Below are 19150 nucleotides of genomic sequence, written 5' to 3' on the forward strand. Positions count from 1 at the left end.
CTGTATTGCTAAAAGGGCACCTACACTAGCCAACCTAGTGTCACCTAGTTTATATATCGGAGAAGGGGTTAATAAAGACAGAACAACCTGTTTAAATGTGAACGGCTCTTATAAGTGTGGTGCAAACCGCTGTAAGACGTGTAAATATGTTAAAATAGATAAGATTTTTAGATCTAGTCATAATAAAGAACATCAAATTAAAAGTTACATTAATTGTAGCACAGAATATGTAATTTATCTAATAACATGTACTATATGCGATGTTCAGTATATAGGCTGTACATCCGGCCCATTAAAGGTCAGGATACGGAGACACCTGCTGGATGCTGGGAACCCTTCTGCATTATTGGCATCTGCTGTTTCTAAACACTTCAGTGATGTTCACAAAGGCAGTTTGAATGGTATTCAGGTAATGGGGATTGAAAAGGTTGTAAAACCGCTACGGGGTGGAGACCACAGGAGGAAACTTCTCAACCGAGAAACCTTCTAGATCTTCACCCTGGAAAGCAGATATCCCCACGGACAAAATAGCAGACAAGATCTGATTTTGCACTACTAAATGCTCTTAATAAAATAAATAGCAGACAGGATTTAACCCCATATCATCCAATACTTCTGATAAAATTAAATATTATAATAAGCCCCCTTACAAGATTTTACATTTTCAATGCTCTTAATAAAATAAATAATAGGCAGGATCTAACCCTATATCATCTAATATCTCTAATAATAAAAATTAATATTATAGCAAGCCCCTGTATAAGATAAAATAGTCTGATATATAACAATAATAGAATAATTATAGGATTTGAATGGGGATTTAAAGGAGTACCATTAGTAAGAAAGAAAGAAAAAAACTCTCTCATACTACTGAAATAATTAATAATAGATGTATGCATGTACAATCTTATAATTATACGCTAAATTCTTTCTAAATCGTTCTAGTTCACTATTGTATGAGTAGAAATGAAAAACTATGCTTATAATGATACGTATAATAATAGCAAATAACCCAACTTGATTCCATGATGATTTCTATATCTTATCAACTATGTTTTTGTAACAATATATTATCATGAGTTTTATACCTTGTTATGTATGTTTTTAAATGCATTTGTATGTTACCCACCAATTGCAGAACCTTCAGGTGAGCAATTAGTAGTGGGTGGACTGCCTTCTTTAAGAAGGATCTGTTCAGTTATGGTTCAGACCATGATAAAGACAACTTGTTGAAACGCGTCGCTCTGACTTGGGGCTAGAATTGATTTTGTATGTCCCTGGATTTTATATATATATATCAATTTATTCTAATAAAGAAGAAATACTTTTTTACTGAATACAAGACTGCGCTGGATTTATACATATTATTTGCTAAAAAGTTTTCTATTCCCTTCAAGGACATGGGATCTTTAAAGGACCCTATGGATCGGATGGCAGATCTCTTCCTTAAAACTGCATGGGAGTCCTCAGCGGGTGCTCTCCGTCCTGCCATGGCAGCTACATGTACTGCAAGGTCTCTGGCGGTATGGTTGTCTGAGTTGGAAGATAAGCTGAGGAACAAGGTTCCACGTGAGCATATTATTTCTTCTCTGCCCAGGCTGCAAGGGGCTGCAGCTTTCATCTCGGATGCGTCTGCGGATTCCACTAGACTAGCGGCCAAAACAGCAGCCCTCTCTAATGCAGCACGTCAGACCTTATGGTTAGAATGTTGCCCAGGGGATCTACAGGTTAAATCTAAGCTGTGTTCCATTCCCTGTCAGGGTCTGTTCTGGATGATGTTCTTGAGAAGGCTGGGGACATAAGAAAGAACTTTCCGGCCCCGTCCTTTCCCTCCTTCAAATGGTCCTTTCGTAAAAAGCAATACACCCGTAAGTTTTCACCCAGGAGTAGGCATACCTGGTCAGATCGGAAAAAGGAAGATAAAAGGTTTCATGTTCAAGGGCCCTTCCCAATCCAAGAAGTCTTCCCAATGACTCCCTTCCCCAGGTTGGGGAGAGATTGACCTACTTTCTTCCAGCCTGGGAACGCATTTCCTCAAATCCGTGGATTCTCAACATCATCCAATCAGGTCTCACGTTCCCATTCCATAGTCTTCCACCCAGGCGTTTTCGTCTGACGTCCCCGAGTGCTTCTTCGAGCGAATAACAAGCTTTGGAGCGGGAAGTGAAGGCCCTGTTGCACAAGGCGGTCCTGACGGAAGTCCCGGTGGCAGAAATAGGAGAAAGTTTTTACTCCCCTCTTTTTTTGTCCAGAAACCGGACGGCACCTTTCGTGTCATCATAAACCTAAAAGGACTGAACAGCCACCTGCAGGTCTTATCCTTCAAGATGGAATCAATGAAGTCCACGATAAAGTCTCTCTTCCCGGGTTGTCATATGGCTGTCCTGGATCTCAAGGACGCGTATTATCACGTCCCCATTGCTCCTCGTTTCCAGAAATATCTCAGGGTGGCGGGGCTTGTAGAAGGGTCGGTGTGACATCTGCAGTACAGGGCTTTACCATTCGGCCTGGTGATTGCACCCAGAGTCTTCACGAAGCTCGTCCTGGAAATCACAGCTCACCTACGAGAAGACAAGATTCTCATTATTCCATATGTCGACAACTTCCTCGTGGTAGGGAACTCGGCCAGCCATTGTACTGCTGTCCTTCAGACTGTTTGCTCCAAACTGGAACATCTAGGCTGGATTTTGAACTCGGAGAAGTCGAGGTTGCATCCAGCCACGGTGCAGGTTTTTTTGGGACTTACTTTGGACTCTCTCCTACAAGAGTGTCGTCTCCCACCTTCCAAAGTGGAGAAGATTCGCACTCTGGTGCAACATGCGGTATCAGTTCGGCGCATGTCCCTGCGAAGGGCTATGTCTCTACTGGGCTTGCTGACGTCCACTCTCCCCGCAGTCCTATGGCAACAGGGGCATACCAGGGCCCTCCAGTGGGACATTTTACAAAATCAGACGATTCTGGGGGAGAGGCTGAACAGTCAGATAACTCTGCGCTCAAGCACTGTCACCTCCCTTCATTGGTGGCTGGTTCCCGCAAATCTCACAAGGGGAGTCCTATGGTCTGTCCCGGTGTCCTGAATTGTGACCACGGATGCCAGTGTGTCCGGATGGGGGGCTCACCTACTGGACCATCCGATCCAGGGTCTCTGGTCACCCCAGGAGGCAGCTTCCTCCTCCAATATCAGAGTGCTGCTGGCGGTGGAACGGGCGCTGACTGGTTTTCTCCCTTCACTGACAAGTCACCATACTCGGGTGTTGTCAGACAATCAGGTGACGGTAGCTTATCTGAACCATCAGGGGGGCACAAGATCCAGGTCCCTTATGACTATAGCCAACAAAACTCACCTTCTATCCCTGACAGCCGTCCACATCAGGGGGAAAGACAACCGCACGGCGGATTTCCTGAGCCGCACTCGACTGCACCAGGGGGGGTGGGCACTCAACCAGTCAGTCTTCGACCTCATCATAGCCAGGTGGGGGACTCCGGTCATCATCCTTTTTTCCACCAAACAGAACAGGAAGGTTCCTCAATTCTGTTCTCTAAATCCCAAGGAGCACCTGTACGCAGTGAACGCCCTGTCGACCAAGTGGGACTTTGCCCTGGCATATGAATTCCCCCCGCTGGTTCTTCTCCCCTCTGTCCTGAAAAAAATCAGAGACAACAAGGCGAGAGTCATTCTGATTGCTCCTTTCTGGCCAAAGCGACCATGTTTTTTTTGGCTAATTCAGATGTCCCTTACCGACCCGTGGGTCCTCCTGGAGATTCCGGATCTCCTGTCCCAGGGACCAGTGTCCCATCCTCCCACTGTCAAATTGCACATGACGGCATGGAATTTGAGAGGGCATTACTGATCAGTAAGGGGTTTTCCCACAATTTAGTTTCCACGCTGTTGTGTTGTAGAAAACCTGTGACCACCAAGATCTACTGTAGGACTTGGAGAAAGTTTTTGTCTTCATCAGGGGCTAGTGTCACAGGGGAGGTTCCAATAGGTCCCATCTTGGAATTTCTACAGAGTGGGTTGGACAAAGGGTTGGCGGTTAGTACACTCAAGGTCCAAGTCTCCGCATTAGCGGCTCTCTACAATTATGATGTCGCGGGGAGCCCTTGGGTGACTAGATTTATCAGGGCCAGTTCTCGTCAGCGTCCAAACTTATCATCTCCCTTCCTCCATGGGACCTTAACCTGGTCTTAGCGGCCCTGACAGGTCCTCCATTTGAACCCATTGACTCCATCTCTGTTAAATGTCTCTCCCTTAAGACAATCCTGCTAGTGGCTCTGACCTTGGCCCGTAGGATCAGTGACATTCAGGCCCTTTCTATCGACCTTTTATAAGCACTATAGGTTGGATCTTTCTTTCTCCGACCTCACCTTTGGGAGGCGTGTTCTACAGGCTGTGGTCCCTCCCTAACTCTCTTTTTTCGCTGTAATTCTCTCGTGGTGCCGTCATAGGGTGAGGGAAAAATACGTAATTACTTACCGGTAATGTGTTTTTTCACATGTACATGTATTTCCTACCTTCATTGTCGGGTCGCCATGTCAAAGTTCTATCAGACAACCAGGCGACAGTGGCATATCTCAACCACCAGGGGGGTACTCACTCCAGGCATCTTATGTCCATCGCAAGCAGGATCATGACTCTGGCAGAGGCTCACCTAGAATCCCTATCGGCAGTACACATCAGAGGGAAGGAGAACATTATGGCGGACTTTCTCAGTCGCAACCAGTTTCACCAAGGAGAATGGTCTTTAAATCAGTCCGTTTTCAACAGGATAACGGAGAGGTGGGGGGTACCTGAGATAGACCTATTTGCGACCAGACACAACAGGAAGGTTCCCCAATTCTGTTCCCTGGATCTGAGGGATCGTCCCCACTCAGTAAATGCCCTATTGCTCAGATGGGACTTCCACCTCGCATGTGCCTTCACTCCGATCATCCTCCTCCCTGCGGTGCTCAGGAAGATATGGGAGGATCAAGTGGCAGTGATTCTCATAGCCCCCTTTTGGCCAAAGAGACCTTGGTTTTATTGGCTGACCAATCTGTCCATAACCGATCCATGGGTTCTTCCGGAACTACCAGATCTCCTGTCTCAGTGTCCAGCTTTCCACCCACAGCACACCAGGTTACATCTGACGGCGTGTAACTTGAGAGGTCACTGTTAGGTGGCAAGGGGTTTTCTCCAGGTCTAATCTCTACCTTGATGCAGTGTCGGAAACCTGTCACTACACGTATCTATAGGCGCATTTGGAACAAATTCTTAGCCTCCACGGGTGCAGATCCTACTAAGCTGGCCCCTGTGACAGTTATCTTAGAATTCCTCCAAAGGGGTTTGGAATTGAGTCTGTCGGTTAGTACCCTTAAAGTGCAAGTTTCAGCGTTGAGTGCCTTGTATAACCATGCCCTGGCCGGAGATCACTGGGTGTCTAGTTTCATTAGAGCCTGTGCTAGGTCTAGACCTCGGTGCAGCATGCCCCTGCCGTCCTGGGACCTTAACTTAGTCCTCTCAGCCTTAACACAGCCCCAATTTGAGCGCTTAGATTCCATCTCACTCAAACATATGTCCCTCAAAACAATTCTCCTGGTCGCCCTCACTTCAGCCAGTAGGGTTAGTGACCTTCAGGCCTTATCCATTTCTCCTCCGTATACCCAGTTTTTTGACGACAAAGTGGTTTTAAGAACTGAGCACGCCGAATTACCGAAGGTACATTCTCACTTCCATAGGTCACAAGAGATAGTGCTCCCCTCTTTTTATAACAACCCTTCTACTCCGGAGGAGATAGGATGGGACTGCCTGGATGTTAGGCGATGTCTTCAGCAGTATCTGTTGGTCACTTCAGAATGGAAGAGGGATAAGTCTCTGTTTGTAGTCTTCCAGGGTTGTAGGAAGGGGCTTAAGGCTTCTAAGTCCACCTTGGCCAGGTGGATCAGGGATGCCATCTTCATTGCTTACACAGCCAGGGGTGAAGATGTGCCTCCTGGTCTGAAGGCGCACTCCACGCGAGCGATGGCATCTTCCTGGGCGGAGAGATCAGAGGTCTCCATCGAGCAGATCTGTAAGGCGGCAACCTGGTCTTCTCCGCCCACCTTTTTTAATCGCTATCGCCTTGATTTGTCATTCACCGACATCACCTTTGGGAGACGGGTTCTGCAGACTATTGTCCCTCCCTAGGTCTTCATCTATGTAATTCTCTCGTATTGCCGTCATGGGTGCTGGAAAAATACGTAATTACTTACCGGTAATGTGTTTTTTTCTGAACCCATGACGGCACCCTTACATTTCCTCCCTGCACTTAGGTGTTGATAGTTTTACTTCCTTTTTCGCTCCTCTTCACTGGGCAGTTACGGTGGCGGGGTATGTCTTAACGATGTTCCCTTTTTTGGAGGTCCTGTCATGCTCAGTAATCAACTGATGCGGAGAGAGGTGCCGCTCCTTTTTTTTCTGGAGGTTTCCTGTCCTTGAAGGGCGGATCCCCTCTCTTGTGGTGCCGTCATGGGTTCAGAAAAAACACATTACCGGGAAGTAATTACGTATTTCTTTATTTTCATGACTCTGAAAATTGTAGATTGACATTGAAGGCATCAAAACTATGAATTAACACATGTGGAATGAAATACTTAACAAAAAATTGTGAAACAACTGAAAATATGTCTTATATTCTAGGTTCTTCAAAATAGCCACCTTTTACTTTGATTACTGCTTTACACACTCTTACAGACCAAAAACTCCTTCATTTTATAAAAATTAGTTTTATTAACAGAAGCAATTAGATACAAAATACTTCCACAATATATACCAAATAATCTACTTAGTGCCAACTAATTAATAGAAACATGTATCCCCCCTCCAATAATATCTCTATATATTCCCCCTATTTAGGAGCAAAAAGAATTCTTTTTCTCAATTCCCTTGTAAGAAAGGGTTTCTAATCATTGCTGTAAGTGCATAATAAGTCCTGGGGGACCCTAGTGAAACTCAAATGTCAATTAGGCATAACAGAAATGTCCCAGAACAGTCCAGTAGTTAAGAGTCCTACAGTCAAGATCTCTAAAGGCAACACTTCACCCTAACTTTTGATTCCACATTGGGTATAATTCTGGGATTGTTGGGATTATAAACCCTTTCTTATAAGGGAATTGAGAAAAAGAATTCTTTTTGCTCCTAAATAGGGGGAATATATAGAGATATTATTGGAGGGGGGATACATGTTTCTATTGATTAGTTGACACTAAGTAGATTGTTTGGTATATATTGTGGAAGTATTTTGCATCTACCGTATTTTTCGCTTTATAAGACACACTTTTCTTCCCAAAAATTTGGGAGGAAAATGGGGGGTGCGTCTTAAAAAAGCGAATATAGCGGTACCTGGGGGTCCTGTCCTTACGGTGATCGGGCGGCCGGGTGCTGCGTGCGTACGGCGGCCGGGTGCTGCGTGCGGGCGGCGGCCGGGTGCTGCATGCGTGCGGCGGCCGGGTGCTGTGTACGAGCGGCGGCCGGGTGCTGTGTGCGGGCGGCGAGCGGCGGCCGGGTGCTGTGTGCGGGCGGCGGCCAGGTGCTGTGTACGAGCGGCGGCCGGGTGCTGTGTGCGGGCGGCGAGCGGCGGCCGGGTGCTGTGTGCGGGCGGCGAGCGGCGGCCGGGTGCTGTGTGCGGGCGGCGAGCGGCGGCTGGGTGCTGTGTGCGGGCGGCGGCCAGGTGCTGTCTACGAGCGGCGGCCGGGTGCTGTGTGTGGGCGGCGAGCGGCGGCTGGGTGCTGTGTGCGGGGCAGCGAGCGGCGGCCGGGTGCTGTGTGCGGGCGGCGAGCAGCGGCCGGGTGCTGTGTGCGGGCGGCGGCCGGGTGCTGTCTACGAGCGGCGGCCGGGTGCTGTGTGCGGGCGGCGAGCGGCGGCCGGGTGCTGTGTGCGGGGCGGCGAGCGGCGGCCGGGTGCTGTGTGCGGGCGGCAAGCGGCGGCCGGGTGCTGTGTGCGGGCGGCGAGTGGCGGCCGGTGTGCCTGTGTGCGGGCGGCAGATGGCTGCCGCCCGCACGCAAGCACAGGTATCCAGCCGCTTGCACGCAGGGTGGGCGGGCAGCCTGCTGGCTGCCACTCTGTGCGGGCGGCTGTGCAGCAAATTACCCAGTTTCTCCGCGGTCCAAGTTTCAAATGATGGCGCCGGGAGCGGGCGCGTGCGCAGATGGAGCTCTTGGATGAGAGCTCCATCTGCGCATGCGCTCCAGACGCCATTATTTGAACCGGGACCGCGGACACTGGGACACTCACTGCACCGGCCTGCTGAATGACTCACCCGCCGACGCTGCTGCTGCCGCTGTCACCACCACGGGCCCCCCGGCTCCTGCCACCCCGGACGCCACAGCACCTGCCACCACGGACGGCACCTGCCACCACGGACCCCGCTGCCACTGACCTGCCATGCCTGCCAGCACAACCTCTGCCTCCTGTGACCCCGCTTCACCACCACTGCTGCCCCCTTCCGGTAAGAGAACACCGGATTATAAGACGGACCCCATTTTTCTTTTTTTTACCTTTTTTATGTCTAAGTTTGGGGTGCGTCTTATAATCCGATGCGTCTTACAAAGCGAAAAATACGGTAATTGCTTCCGTTAATAAAACTAATTTTTATAAAATTAAGGAGTTTTTGGTCTGTGAGTCGGTTTTAGCTTTCCTTTCAACAGTTTTTTGTGAGATTTTTTGCACACTCTTAGCATTTTCTTGATGAGCTTCAAAAGGTAGTCACCGGAAATGGTCTTCCAACAGTCCAGCTCACCCCAAACCATCTTGATTGGGTTCAGGTCTGGTGACTGTGGAGGCCAGGTCATCTGGCGTAGCACCCCATCACTCTCCTTCTTAGTCATATAACCCTTACACAGCCTGGAGGTGTGTTTGGGGTCATTGTCCTGTTGAAAAAATAAATGATGGTCCAGCTAAACACAAACTGGATGGAATACCATACCGCTGCAAGATGCTGTGGTAGCCATGCTGGTTCAGTATGCCTTCAATTTTAAATAAATGCCCAACAGTGTCACCAGCAAAGCACTACCACACGATTACACCTCCTCCTCCATGCTTCATGGTGGGAACCAGGCATGCAGAGTCCATCCGTTGACATTTCTGCGTTGCAGAAAGACGCGGTGGTTGGATCAGACAATCTCAAATTTGGACTCATCAGACCAAAGCACAGATTTCCACTGGTCTAATGTCGATTCCTTGTGTTCTTTAGCCCAAACGAGTCTCTTCTGCTTGTTGCCTGTCCTTAGCAGTGGTTTCCTAGGAGCTATTTTACCATGAAGCCTGCTGCACAAAGTCTCCTCTTAACAGTTGTTCTAGAAATGTGTCTGCTGCTAGAACTCTGTGTGGCATTGACCTGGTCTCTAATCTGAGCTGCTGTTAACCTGCGATTTTTGAGGCTGGTGATTCGATAAACTTATCCTCCGCAGCAGAGGTGACTCTTGGTCTTCCTTTCCTGGGGCGGTCCTCATGTGAGCCAGTTTCTTTGTAGCGTTTGATGGGTTTTGCCACTGCACTTAGGGACACTTTCAAAGTTTTCCCAATTTTTCGGACTGACTGACCTTCATCTCTTAAAGTAATGATGGCCACTTGTTTTTCTTTACTTAGCTGCTTTTTTCTTGCCATAATACAAAAATTCTATTAGTCTATTCAGTAGGACTATCAGCTGTGTATCCACCAGACTTCTGCACAACACAACTGATGGTCCCAACCCCATTTATAAGGTCCAATTATTTATTTATTTATTTAATCCCACTTATTAAACATGACAGGGCACACCTGTGAAGTGAAAACCGTTTCCGGTGACTACCTCTTGAAGCTCATCAAGAGAATGCCAAGAGTGTGCAAAGCAGAAATCATAGCAAAAGGTGGCTACTTTGAAGAACCTAGAATATAAGACATATTTTCAGTTGTTTCACACTTTTTTTGTTAAGTATTTCATTCCACATGTGATGATTCATAGCTTTGATGCCTTCAATGTGAATATACAATTTTCAGTCATGAAAATAAAGAAAACTCTTTGAATGAGAAGGTGTGTCCAAACTTTTGGTCTGTACTGTATATAGCCATTTTCTCCTGGGCAAAAGGACCCTCCCAAATGTTCACAATTAATTAATCAACTAAGGGAATATACTTTGCTCAGGACAAAGTAACTTAATAAAAACACCTAAAAACATCATAGTATGACCATGAATAATCATCTAACCCAGTTCACAAAATCTCATCCAGATAGATAGATAGAAATTTCATAACACTAAAATAGCAATAAATACATCAGTGTAAATATACAAATATATGCAAAGAAATGTATACAAAAAAATACAAAAAAATTATATGTACAAAAAACTGCACAGCTTACCGTATTTTTCGGACTATAAGACTCACCGGACCATAAGACACACCCTGGTTTTAGAGGAGGAAAATAGGAAAATAAAATTTTAAACAAAAAATGTGGTCATGACACACTGTTATGGGGCGAGGATCTGCTGCTGGCACTGTTATTATTATTATTATTATTATTTATTTCTAGAGCACCATAATTCCATGGTGCTGTACATGAGAAGCGGTTACATACAGAATACATATACAAGTTACAGTAGACAAACTAGTACAGAGGGAAGAGGGCCCTACCCTTGCGGGCTTACATTCTATAGGATTTTGGGGAGGAGACAGTAGGTAGGGTGTAGATTGGGCAGTATCTCCGCACGGTGGTCGGGCGGCAGCTCTGCGCGGTGGTCAGGCGGCAGCTCCTCACGGTGGTCGGGTGGCAGCTCCGCACGGTGGTCGGACGGCAGCTCCGCATGGTGGTCAGACGGCAGCTCCGCACGGTGGTGAAGCAGTGAGGTCATTGTAGATTATAGGCATTTCTGAAAAAATGAGTTTTCAGGTTCCGTTTCAAGCTTGCAAGGGTAGCAGATAGTCTGACGTGTTGAGGCAGCGAGTTCCAGGAGACTGGGGATGCTCGGGAGAAGTCTTGGAGTCGGTTACATGAGGAGGGAATGAGAGAGGAGGAGAGGAGATCTTGGGAGGACCGGAGGTGGCGTGTTGGAGTGTAGCGGGAGATTAGTTCAGAGAGATACGGAGGAGACAGATTATAAACAGCTTTGTAGGTCAGTGTTAGTAGTTTGAATTGGATACGGTGGAAGATTGGGAGCCAGTGGAGGGACTTGCAGAGAGGAAAAGCAGGGTGGTATTGAGGAGAGAGGTGGATCAGTCGGGCAGGAGAGTTAAGGATGGACTGGAGAGGGGTGAGCGTGTTAGCAGGGAGGCCACAGAGGAGGATGTTACAGTAATCGAGGCGGGAGATTATGAGGGCATGCACTAGCAGTTTTGTAGATTGTGAATTGAGGAAAGGAAATATTTTTGAGTTGAAGATGGCAGGAGGTGGTGAGGGATTGGATGTGTGGTATGAAGGACAAGGCAGAGTCAAAGGTCACTCTGAGGCAGCGAACTTTGGGTACTGGCGAGAATATGGTGTTATTTATTGTAATAGATAGATCAGGTGGAGAGTGTAGGTGAGATGGAGGAAAGATAGGTGTTATGTTCCCAAATGGGGGTTATGTTATGGGGGTAATGTCCCCAAATTCTCTACTAAAGGTACCCCATCCTGGTAATAATCGTCCTGCCTTGGATATATAGTATATGTCCCTGATCCTGGTATAGCCCACATCCTGCTATATACCGTCATCCTGCTTATATACCCCATCCTGCTCATAATATACCCCCATCCTGCTCATATACTCCCATCCTGCTATATACCCCCATCCTGCTCATATACCCCATACTGCTCATAATATACCCCCATCCTGCTATATACCCCCATCCTGCTCATAATATACCCCCATCCTGCTATATGCCCTCATCCTGCTATACACCCCCATCCTGTTATACACCCCCATTCTGCTATATACCCCCATCCTGCTATATACCCCCATCCTGGTATACGGCCCGCATCCTGTGGCACATAAAAAAAAATAAACGTTCATACTCACCTACCTCACTCCCTCCTCCGCTGAGTGGAGCCGGCCACGATCCCTGCAGCATCGCGATGTCCTCCTGTCTGTGCCAGCGGTGGCTGCGTGTGGACACGTGCGCACAGCGATGACGTCATCGCCGTGCGCACGTCTCCACACAGCCGCTGCCGGCATAGACAGGAGGACATCGCGATGCTACAGGGATCGTGGCTAGTGAGTATACTGATTCACTGCGCCCTGTGCTGATGATGATGCGCGGGGGACAGTGAATGCAGACGCACATGATCACTCCAGGCTGTAGTTGCCAGGGGTGATCACGTGGGCCGGCTGTTTATCCCTCGCCCATCATCCCGCCCACCTGTCAGCAGCGGCTTCAGCGCTGAGGGATGATGGGCGGGATGATGGGCGTGCATATTAAATAAGCGGGTCCACGTGGTCACGGCAGGCTGCTACAGCCTGTGCATGCCGCCGATGACCCGCTCCACCGCAGCACCCTCATTCCCCGCAGCCCTACAGTCAGACTATAAGACGCACCCCCCCACTTTACCCCAACATTTGGGGGGGAGAAGTGCGTCTTATAGTCCGAAAAATACGGTACTCCATTGGAAATACATTAGACATATAAATCACCCAAGATTTATTAAAGAAACTGACTACCCACATATTAACAGAGTTGTACATTGATGAATAAAAAAAAAAAAATCATGTAGTTTATCTGATAGAATGTGAACAGTGCCACATTCAGTATGTAGGTTGCACAGTTGGTACTCTAAAAAAACGCATTCGGAAGCATATGTCTGATTCATTAAACACCAATGCTGTGGGTATTTCTGCAGTATCTAAGCATTTTTCAACAGTCCATAAGGGCGATTTGACTGCATTTAAAACTGCATTTAAATTTATTGGTATTAAAAATGTTTCTAGACCAATACGAGGAGGAGATTATAGGAGAAAACTATTAAATCACGAAAGTAGATGGATTTTTATGCTGGATACACGTCCCCCCCTAAAGGGTTAAATACCGTATTTTTAGGACTATAAGACGCACCCTGGTTTTAGAGGAGGAAAATAGAATAGAATTTTAAGCAAAAAATGTGGTCATGACACACTTATGGGGCGAGGATCTGCTGCTGACACTGTTATAGGGGTGATGTCCCGAAATTCTCTACTATGGTACCCCAGCCTGCTAATGATCCTCCTGCCTTGTATATCATCCCCATCCTTGTATATATGTCCCTCATCCTGGTATATATTCCCATCCTGCTATATACCGCCATCATGGTATAGCCCCCATCCTGCTACATAGCGCCATTTTGGTATATGCCCTTATCCTGCTATATAATGCTATCCTACTATATACTACCATCCTGCTATATACCGCCATCCTGCTATATACCCACATCCTGGTATAAGCCCACATCATGCTATATACCCCCATCCTGCTATATACTGCCATACTGCTATATGCCCCCATCCTGCTATATACTCCCATCCTGCTATATACCCCCATCCATCCTGCTATATACCCCCATCCATCCTGCTATATATCCTCATCCTGCTATATGATCCGCTACATGTGGCACACAAAAAAAAAATAAAAAAATAAACGTTTATACTCACCTTTCCTCGCTCCATGCAGCATCGCTCCTCCTCCTGTCAGTATTGGCAGCAGCACCGCTGGAGTGTGGAGCCGTCCCCGTTCCCCTGCAGCATCGCTCGTCCTCCTGTCTGCCTGTCAGCTGACCTGTGTGGAGACTAGCGGTGCGCACAGGGATGACGTCATTGCTGTGCTCACCGCTTCTACACAGATCAGCTGGCCGGCAGACAGGAGGAAATTGCGATGCTGCAGGGGAACGGTGACGAGAGAGTATACTTATTCACTGCCCCCGCGAGGATGATGATGCACGGGAAGCAGTGAATACAGCCGCACATGATGACTCCAGGCTGTAGTTGCCAGGGGTGATCACGCGGGTCGGCTGTTTACTATGCGCGCACCTCCCACCCATCATCCCGCCCACCTGTCAGCGCCGGCTTCAGCGCTGAGGGATGATGGGCGGGAGGATGACCGTGCATATGAGATGAGCGGGCCCACGTGGTCACGGCAGTCTGCTACAGCCTGCTCATGCCACAGATGACCCGCTCCACCGCAGCACCCTCATTCCCCGCAGCCACATTCAGGCTATAAGATGCACCCCCCACTTTCCCCCAATATTTTGGGGGGGGGTGGGGGAGTGCGTCTTATAGTCCGAAAAATATGGTAGTAGACATGATTTGATTATGTGTTACTGATATGACTAGGATTTTTTTTTTAATCATCAATGTACAACTCTATTAATATGTGGCTAGTCAGTTTCTTTAATAAATCTTGGGTCATTTATATGTCTAATGTATTTCCAATGGAGTAAGCTGTGCAGTATTTTGTACGTATAATTTTTTTGTATTTTTTTGGAATACATTTCTTGCATATATTTGTATATTTATACTGATGTATTTATTGCTATTTTAGTGTCATGTAATTTCTATCTATCTGGATAAACTGGGTTAGATGATTATTCATGGTCATACTATGATGTTTTTAGGTGTTTTTATTAAGTTATTTTTTTCTGAGCAACGTATATTCCCTTAGTTGATTAATTAATTGTGAACATTTGGGAGGGTCCTTTTGCCCAGGAGAAAATGGCTATATATATCCTTTTTTAGTGCTATGGTGAATATGACCTGATGAAGGCGTACCGCCGAAACGCGTAGTTTTTTTCATCATCTACCATCTGTCAGTGTTATCAGCCGGTGTCATTATACCTGTTTGGATATATTCTTTTTAACAAAGTTAAAATAAAGAAATGCCTTTTATTCAAATCCTTGGTGTTTGAGCTGGATCCATCCCCTGCTTGCTTCTTGTCTATATATGGCTGGCTGCCGTGAACCTTGCTGGGACCGATGATTCTTATCTGGAGGAACTAAATCAGGCTGACTTCCACTGTGGTGAGTGGTTCAAGTGGTCTGTGTCTACAACTGTTCCTATAAAAGAGGCTTCCTAATCCAGCAGTTCTGGATCCTTCAGATTACCTTTTCGGCGGTCCCATATTCTAGAACCGTTGTTTTTATGAGAGAACGAATATATTTTATTATATATATATATATATATATATACTCCTGATGAACCTCTTTTGAGAGGTGAAACGGGTTGGGTTATTTTCTTGATCCCCATTTCTTTCGGATGTTTAATTCAGATATTGGACTCAATTGGATTGATGACTATGTATCATAGACTGAACTGACCGCCTGACAGAACTGGGACAACAGTGTCCATGTCCGATTATTGTAATATCAACTGGTTTGAATAGCTTTGAGGGTGATTATCTGGTGGTGGTAACTTGTGTTTACCTTGGATATTGAGATATTAGCATAAGTTAACCAGTATTGTGAAATAATTATCCTTATACAGGTATATCACCTACTGGTTCACTTCCAACCAGCTGGTTTCTTCATCATACCCCTCTCCTTTTTGGATAGTGGGCGTTCTCTCCCCATTGTTTGCTATTTGGAGGTTTTGTTTCATTTGTTTATCTTTTAATTTTGTACTTTAATAAGTATTTTAGGAATACATTTCTTTTCTGTGATTCATTTTTCTGTTTGGTTTCTCCAACTTACAGATTCCTGTGAATATACAACTATGCACATCAGTACAATCTTGGAACGCAATGCATGGACTGACCAAGAATTTCCGAACCCGAGCGTGACAGTCTCATACAAATATATGAAGCATTCAGGCTCAAGGTGGAAGACACGCAGCCAGTCCGTGTATTGTGATTTGAGATTGGACCAATGTGAACAGATATCTGAATGAGCCCTAATAGACAGAAATCCTGAACCTCAGTGCAGCAACTACTATCTAGGCATCTCAGCTTTGGTACATAAGCATATTTACACATACATAAAGTTCTGCTACATATATATTATATATATACACACACACACACACACACACACACACACACACACACTGTGTACACATTACACCATTTTGAAGTTCCTTCAAGGCTCTATGACTGATAACATGACCTGAAAGGTCCTGCAGCTAGTCAGGTAGAAGGTCATTCAGCAGCTCACTCAGGACGTGCAGCCTCGGAGCAGGTGCAAGTAACTTCCTCTCCTGCTCTGCGCTGATCACAATGATCATGTGGGGTAGGAGGAGCAAAATAACAGGAAGCTGTCTCCTGACTATAAGAGGCATTCACTTATTAGCAAGATTTTTGGGGGGTGTAAAAGCGCGTCTTATAGACCAAAAATTACAATAAGTTCTAAAGTAATTTCCCTTTCTCATTTAATTATACAACTCTATTTGATTTTTGTACAATAAAATATGTAATTTCTCCCCGTGTTAGTCATTTTTTACATTCTAGGTATGACAAAGGCTTTTTTCTGTGTGGGATTGTTGATGTTTAAGAAGGGAACATTTTTGCGTAAAACATTTCCCACATTCTGAACATAAAAACGGCTTCTCCCCTGTGTGAGTTCTCTGATGTATAATTAGGTTTGATTTCTGGTTAAAATCTTTCCCACATTCTGAACATGAATATATTTTCTCCCCTGTGTGAGTTCTCTGATGTGTAATGAAGCTTGATTTCTTGTTAAAATCTTTCCCACATTCTGAACATGAAAAAGGTTTCTCCCCTGTGTGAGTTGTCTGATGTGTAATAAGATGTGATTTCCGTTTAAAACATTTCCCACATTCTGAACATGAAAAAGGCTTCTCTCCTGTGTGATTTCTCTGGTGTCTATTAAGATCCGGTTTCCGGTGAAAACATTTTCCACATTCTGAACATGAAAAAGGCTTCTCCCCTGTATGAATTCTGTGATGAGCGATAAGAAGTGATTTTTCTGGAAAACATTTCCCACATTCTGAACATGAATATGGATTATTTCCTGTGTGAATTTTCTGGTGTGTAACAAGAACTGATTTGCGTACAAATGATTTTCCACATTCTGAACATGGGAAAGGCTTCTCTCCTGTGTGACTACTCTGGTGTCTAACAAGTATTGATTTCTGTAGAAAACATTTCCCACATTCTAGACATGAATATGGCTTCTCCCCAGTATGAATTTTCTCATGCCTAAGAAGATCTGATTTATGGATAAAATATTTCCCACACTCTGAACAAGAAAATCTCTTTTCCTGTGTGAGAATTTTTTGATGTTTAACAAATGATGTTTTGAGGGGAAAACCATTTCCATATTCTAAATATGAAAATAGATCCTTTGCTTTAAGATCATGTTGCATTTTAATGCCAATTTTCTGACTTTCATTTTTCATAGCAGTCTGTAATGATTCAGAAGACAGGACCTGCTTCATAGGATTAGATGATATATCTTTGCGGTGAAGAGATGATGGGATATCCGGATTAATGACATTCACTTCAATTGTATCCTTTGTGAATTCAAGTTCCTCTGTTTTATTAATTGAAGATATCAGTTGTCCTTCTGATTTCCTGGTACAGTAATCTGCCAAGAATAAAATGCGTTATTATTATTATTGAATAAAATATTCTTTAAATTTATATGTTTGAACATTTTTACTTAAAATATAAATTGCAATAGCAATTATGTGGTAAAATAGAAATATTTCCTAAGACAATGACAGTTCGGTCTAATAGAAGATGTCATAGAATGAACCCTAGTTTTAGAGGAGGAAAATAGGAAAATAAAATTTGAAGCAAAAAATGTGGTCACGACACACTTTTATGGGGCAAGGATCTGCTGCTGACACTGTTATGGGGGTAATGTCCCCAAATTCTCTACTAAGGTACCCCATCCTGGTAATGATCCTCCTGCCTTGTATATACAGTATATGTCCCTCATCCTGGTATAGCCCCCATCCTGCTAAATACCGTCATCCTGGCATATGGCCGCATCGTGCTATATACTGGCATATGGCCACACCCTGCTATATACCCCATCCAGGCATATGGCCCCATCCTGCTATATAACGCATCCTGGCATATGGCCCCATCCTGCTACATACCTCCATCCTGCTATATACCCCCATCCTGCTCATATACCCCCATCCTGCTCATAATATACCCCCATCCTGCTCATAATATACCCCCATCCTGCTCATAATATACCCCCATCCTGCTCATATACTCCCATCCTGCTATATACCCCCATCCTGCTATATACTCCCATCCTGCTATATACTCCCATCCTGCTCATAATATACCCCCATCCTGCTCATAATATACCCCCATCCTGCTTATAATATACCCCCATCCTGCTCATATACTCCCATCCTGCTATATACCCACATCCTGCTCATATACCCCCATCCTGCTCATATACTCCCATCCTGCTATATACTCCCATCCTGCTCATATAACCCCATCCTGCTCATAATATACCCCCATCTTGCTCATAATATACCCCCATCCTGCTCATAATATACCCCCATCCTGCTCATAATATACCCCCATCCTGCTATACACCGCCATCCTGCTATATACCCCCATCCTGGTATACGGCCCGCATCCTGTGGCACATAAAAAAAAAATAAACGTTCATACTCATCTTTCCTCGCTCCACGCAGCATCGCTCCTCCTGCCGTCTGTGCCGGCAGCAGCGCCGCTTACCTGTGTGGAGCCGGCCATGATCCCTGCAGCATCGCGATGTCCTCCTGTGTGCTGGCAGCGGCTGCGTGTGGACACGTGCGCACAGCGATGACGTCATCGATGTGTGCACCACTAGTCTCCATTCTTCCGCCGCCGGCACAGACAGGAGGACATCGCGGTGCTGCAGGGATCGTGGCCGGTGAGTGTACTGATTCACTGCACCCCGCGCTGATGATGCGCGAGGCGCAGTGAATACAGCTGCACATGATCACTGCAGGCTGTAGTTGCCAGGGGTGATCATGCGGGCTGGCTGTTTAATATGCGCGCATCCCCCGCCCATCACCCTGCCCACCTATCATAGCGTTGAGAGATGATGGGCGGGATGATGGGGGTGCATATTAAATGAGCGAGTCCACGTGGTCACGGCAGGCACTGCTACAGCCTGCTCGTGCCGCCGATGACCCACTCCACCGCAGCACTCTCATTCCCCGCAGCCCTACATTCAGACCATAAGACGCACCCCCCACTTTCCCCCAACATTTGGGGGAAAAAAGTGTGTCTTATAGTCCGAAAAA

General features: G+C 46.0%; 1 protein-coding gene across 1 annotated transcript in view; it reads right to left on the reverse strand.

Moving 5' to 3' along the window:
* Positions 1-16233: 16233 nt before the first annotated feature.
* LOC142312966 (uncharacterized) overlaps positions 16234-19150 on the reverse strand; it is a 220074-nt gene continuing 217157 nt past the window's right edge. Inside the window, exon 32 of the mRNA XM_075351955.1 lies at positions 16234-17472. Coding sequence (XP_075208070.1) covers positions 16370-17472 — 1103 coding nt within the window. The 3' untranslated portion in view covers positions 16234-16369. The remainder of the gene's footprint in view (positions 17473-19150) is intronic.

Source organism: Anomaloglossus baeobatrachus, chromosome 5, assembly GCF_048569485.1.
Source record: "Anomaloglossus baeobatrachus isolate aAnoBae1 chromosome 5, aAnoBae1.hap1, whole genome shotgun sequence".
NCBI classification, from domain to species: Eukaryota; Metazoa; Chordata; class Amphibia; order Anura; family Aromobatidae; genus Anomaloglossus; species Anomaloglossus baeobatrachus.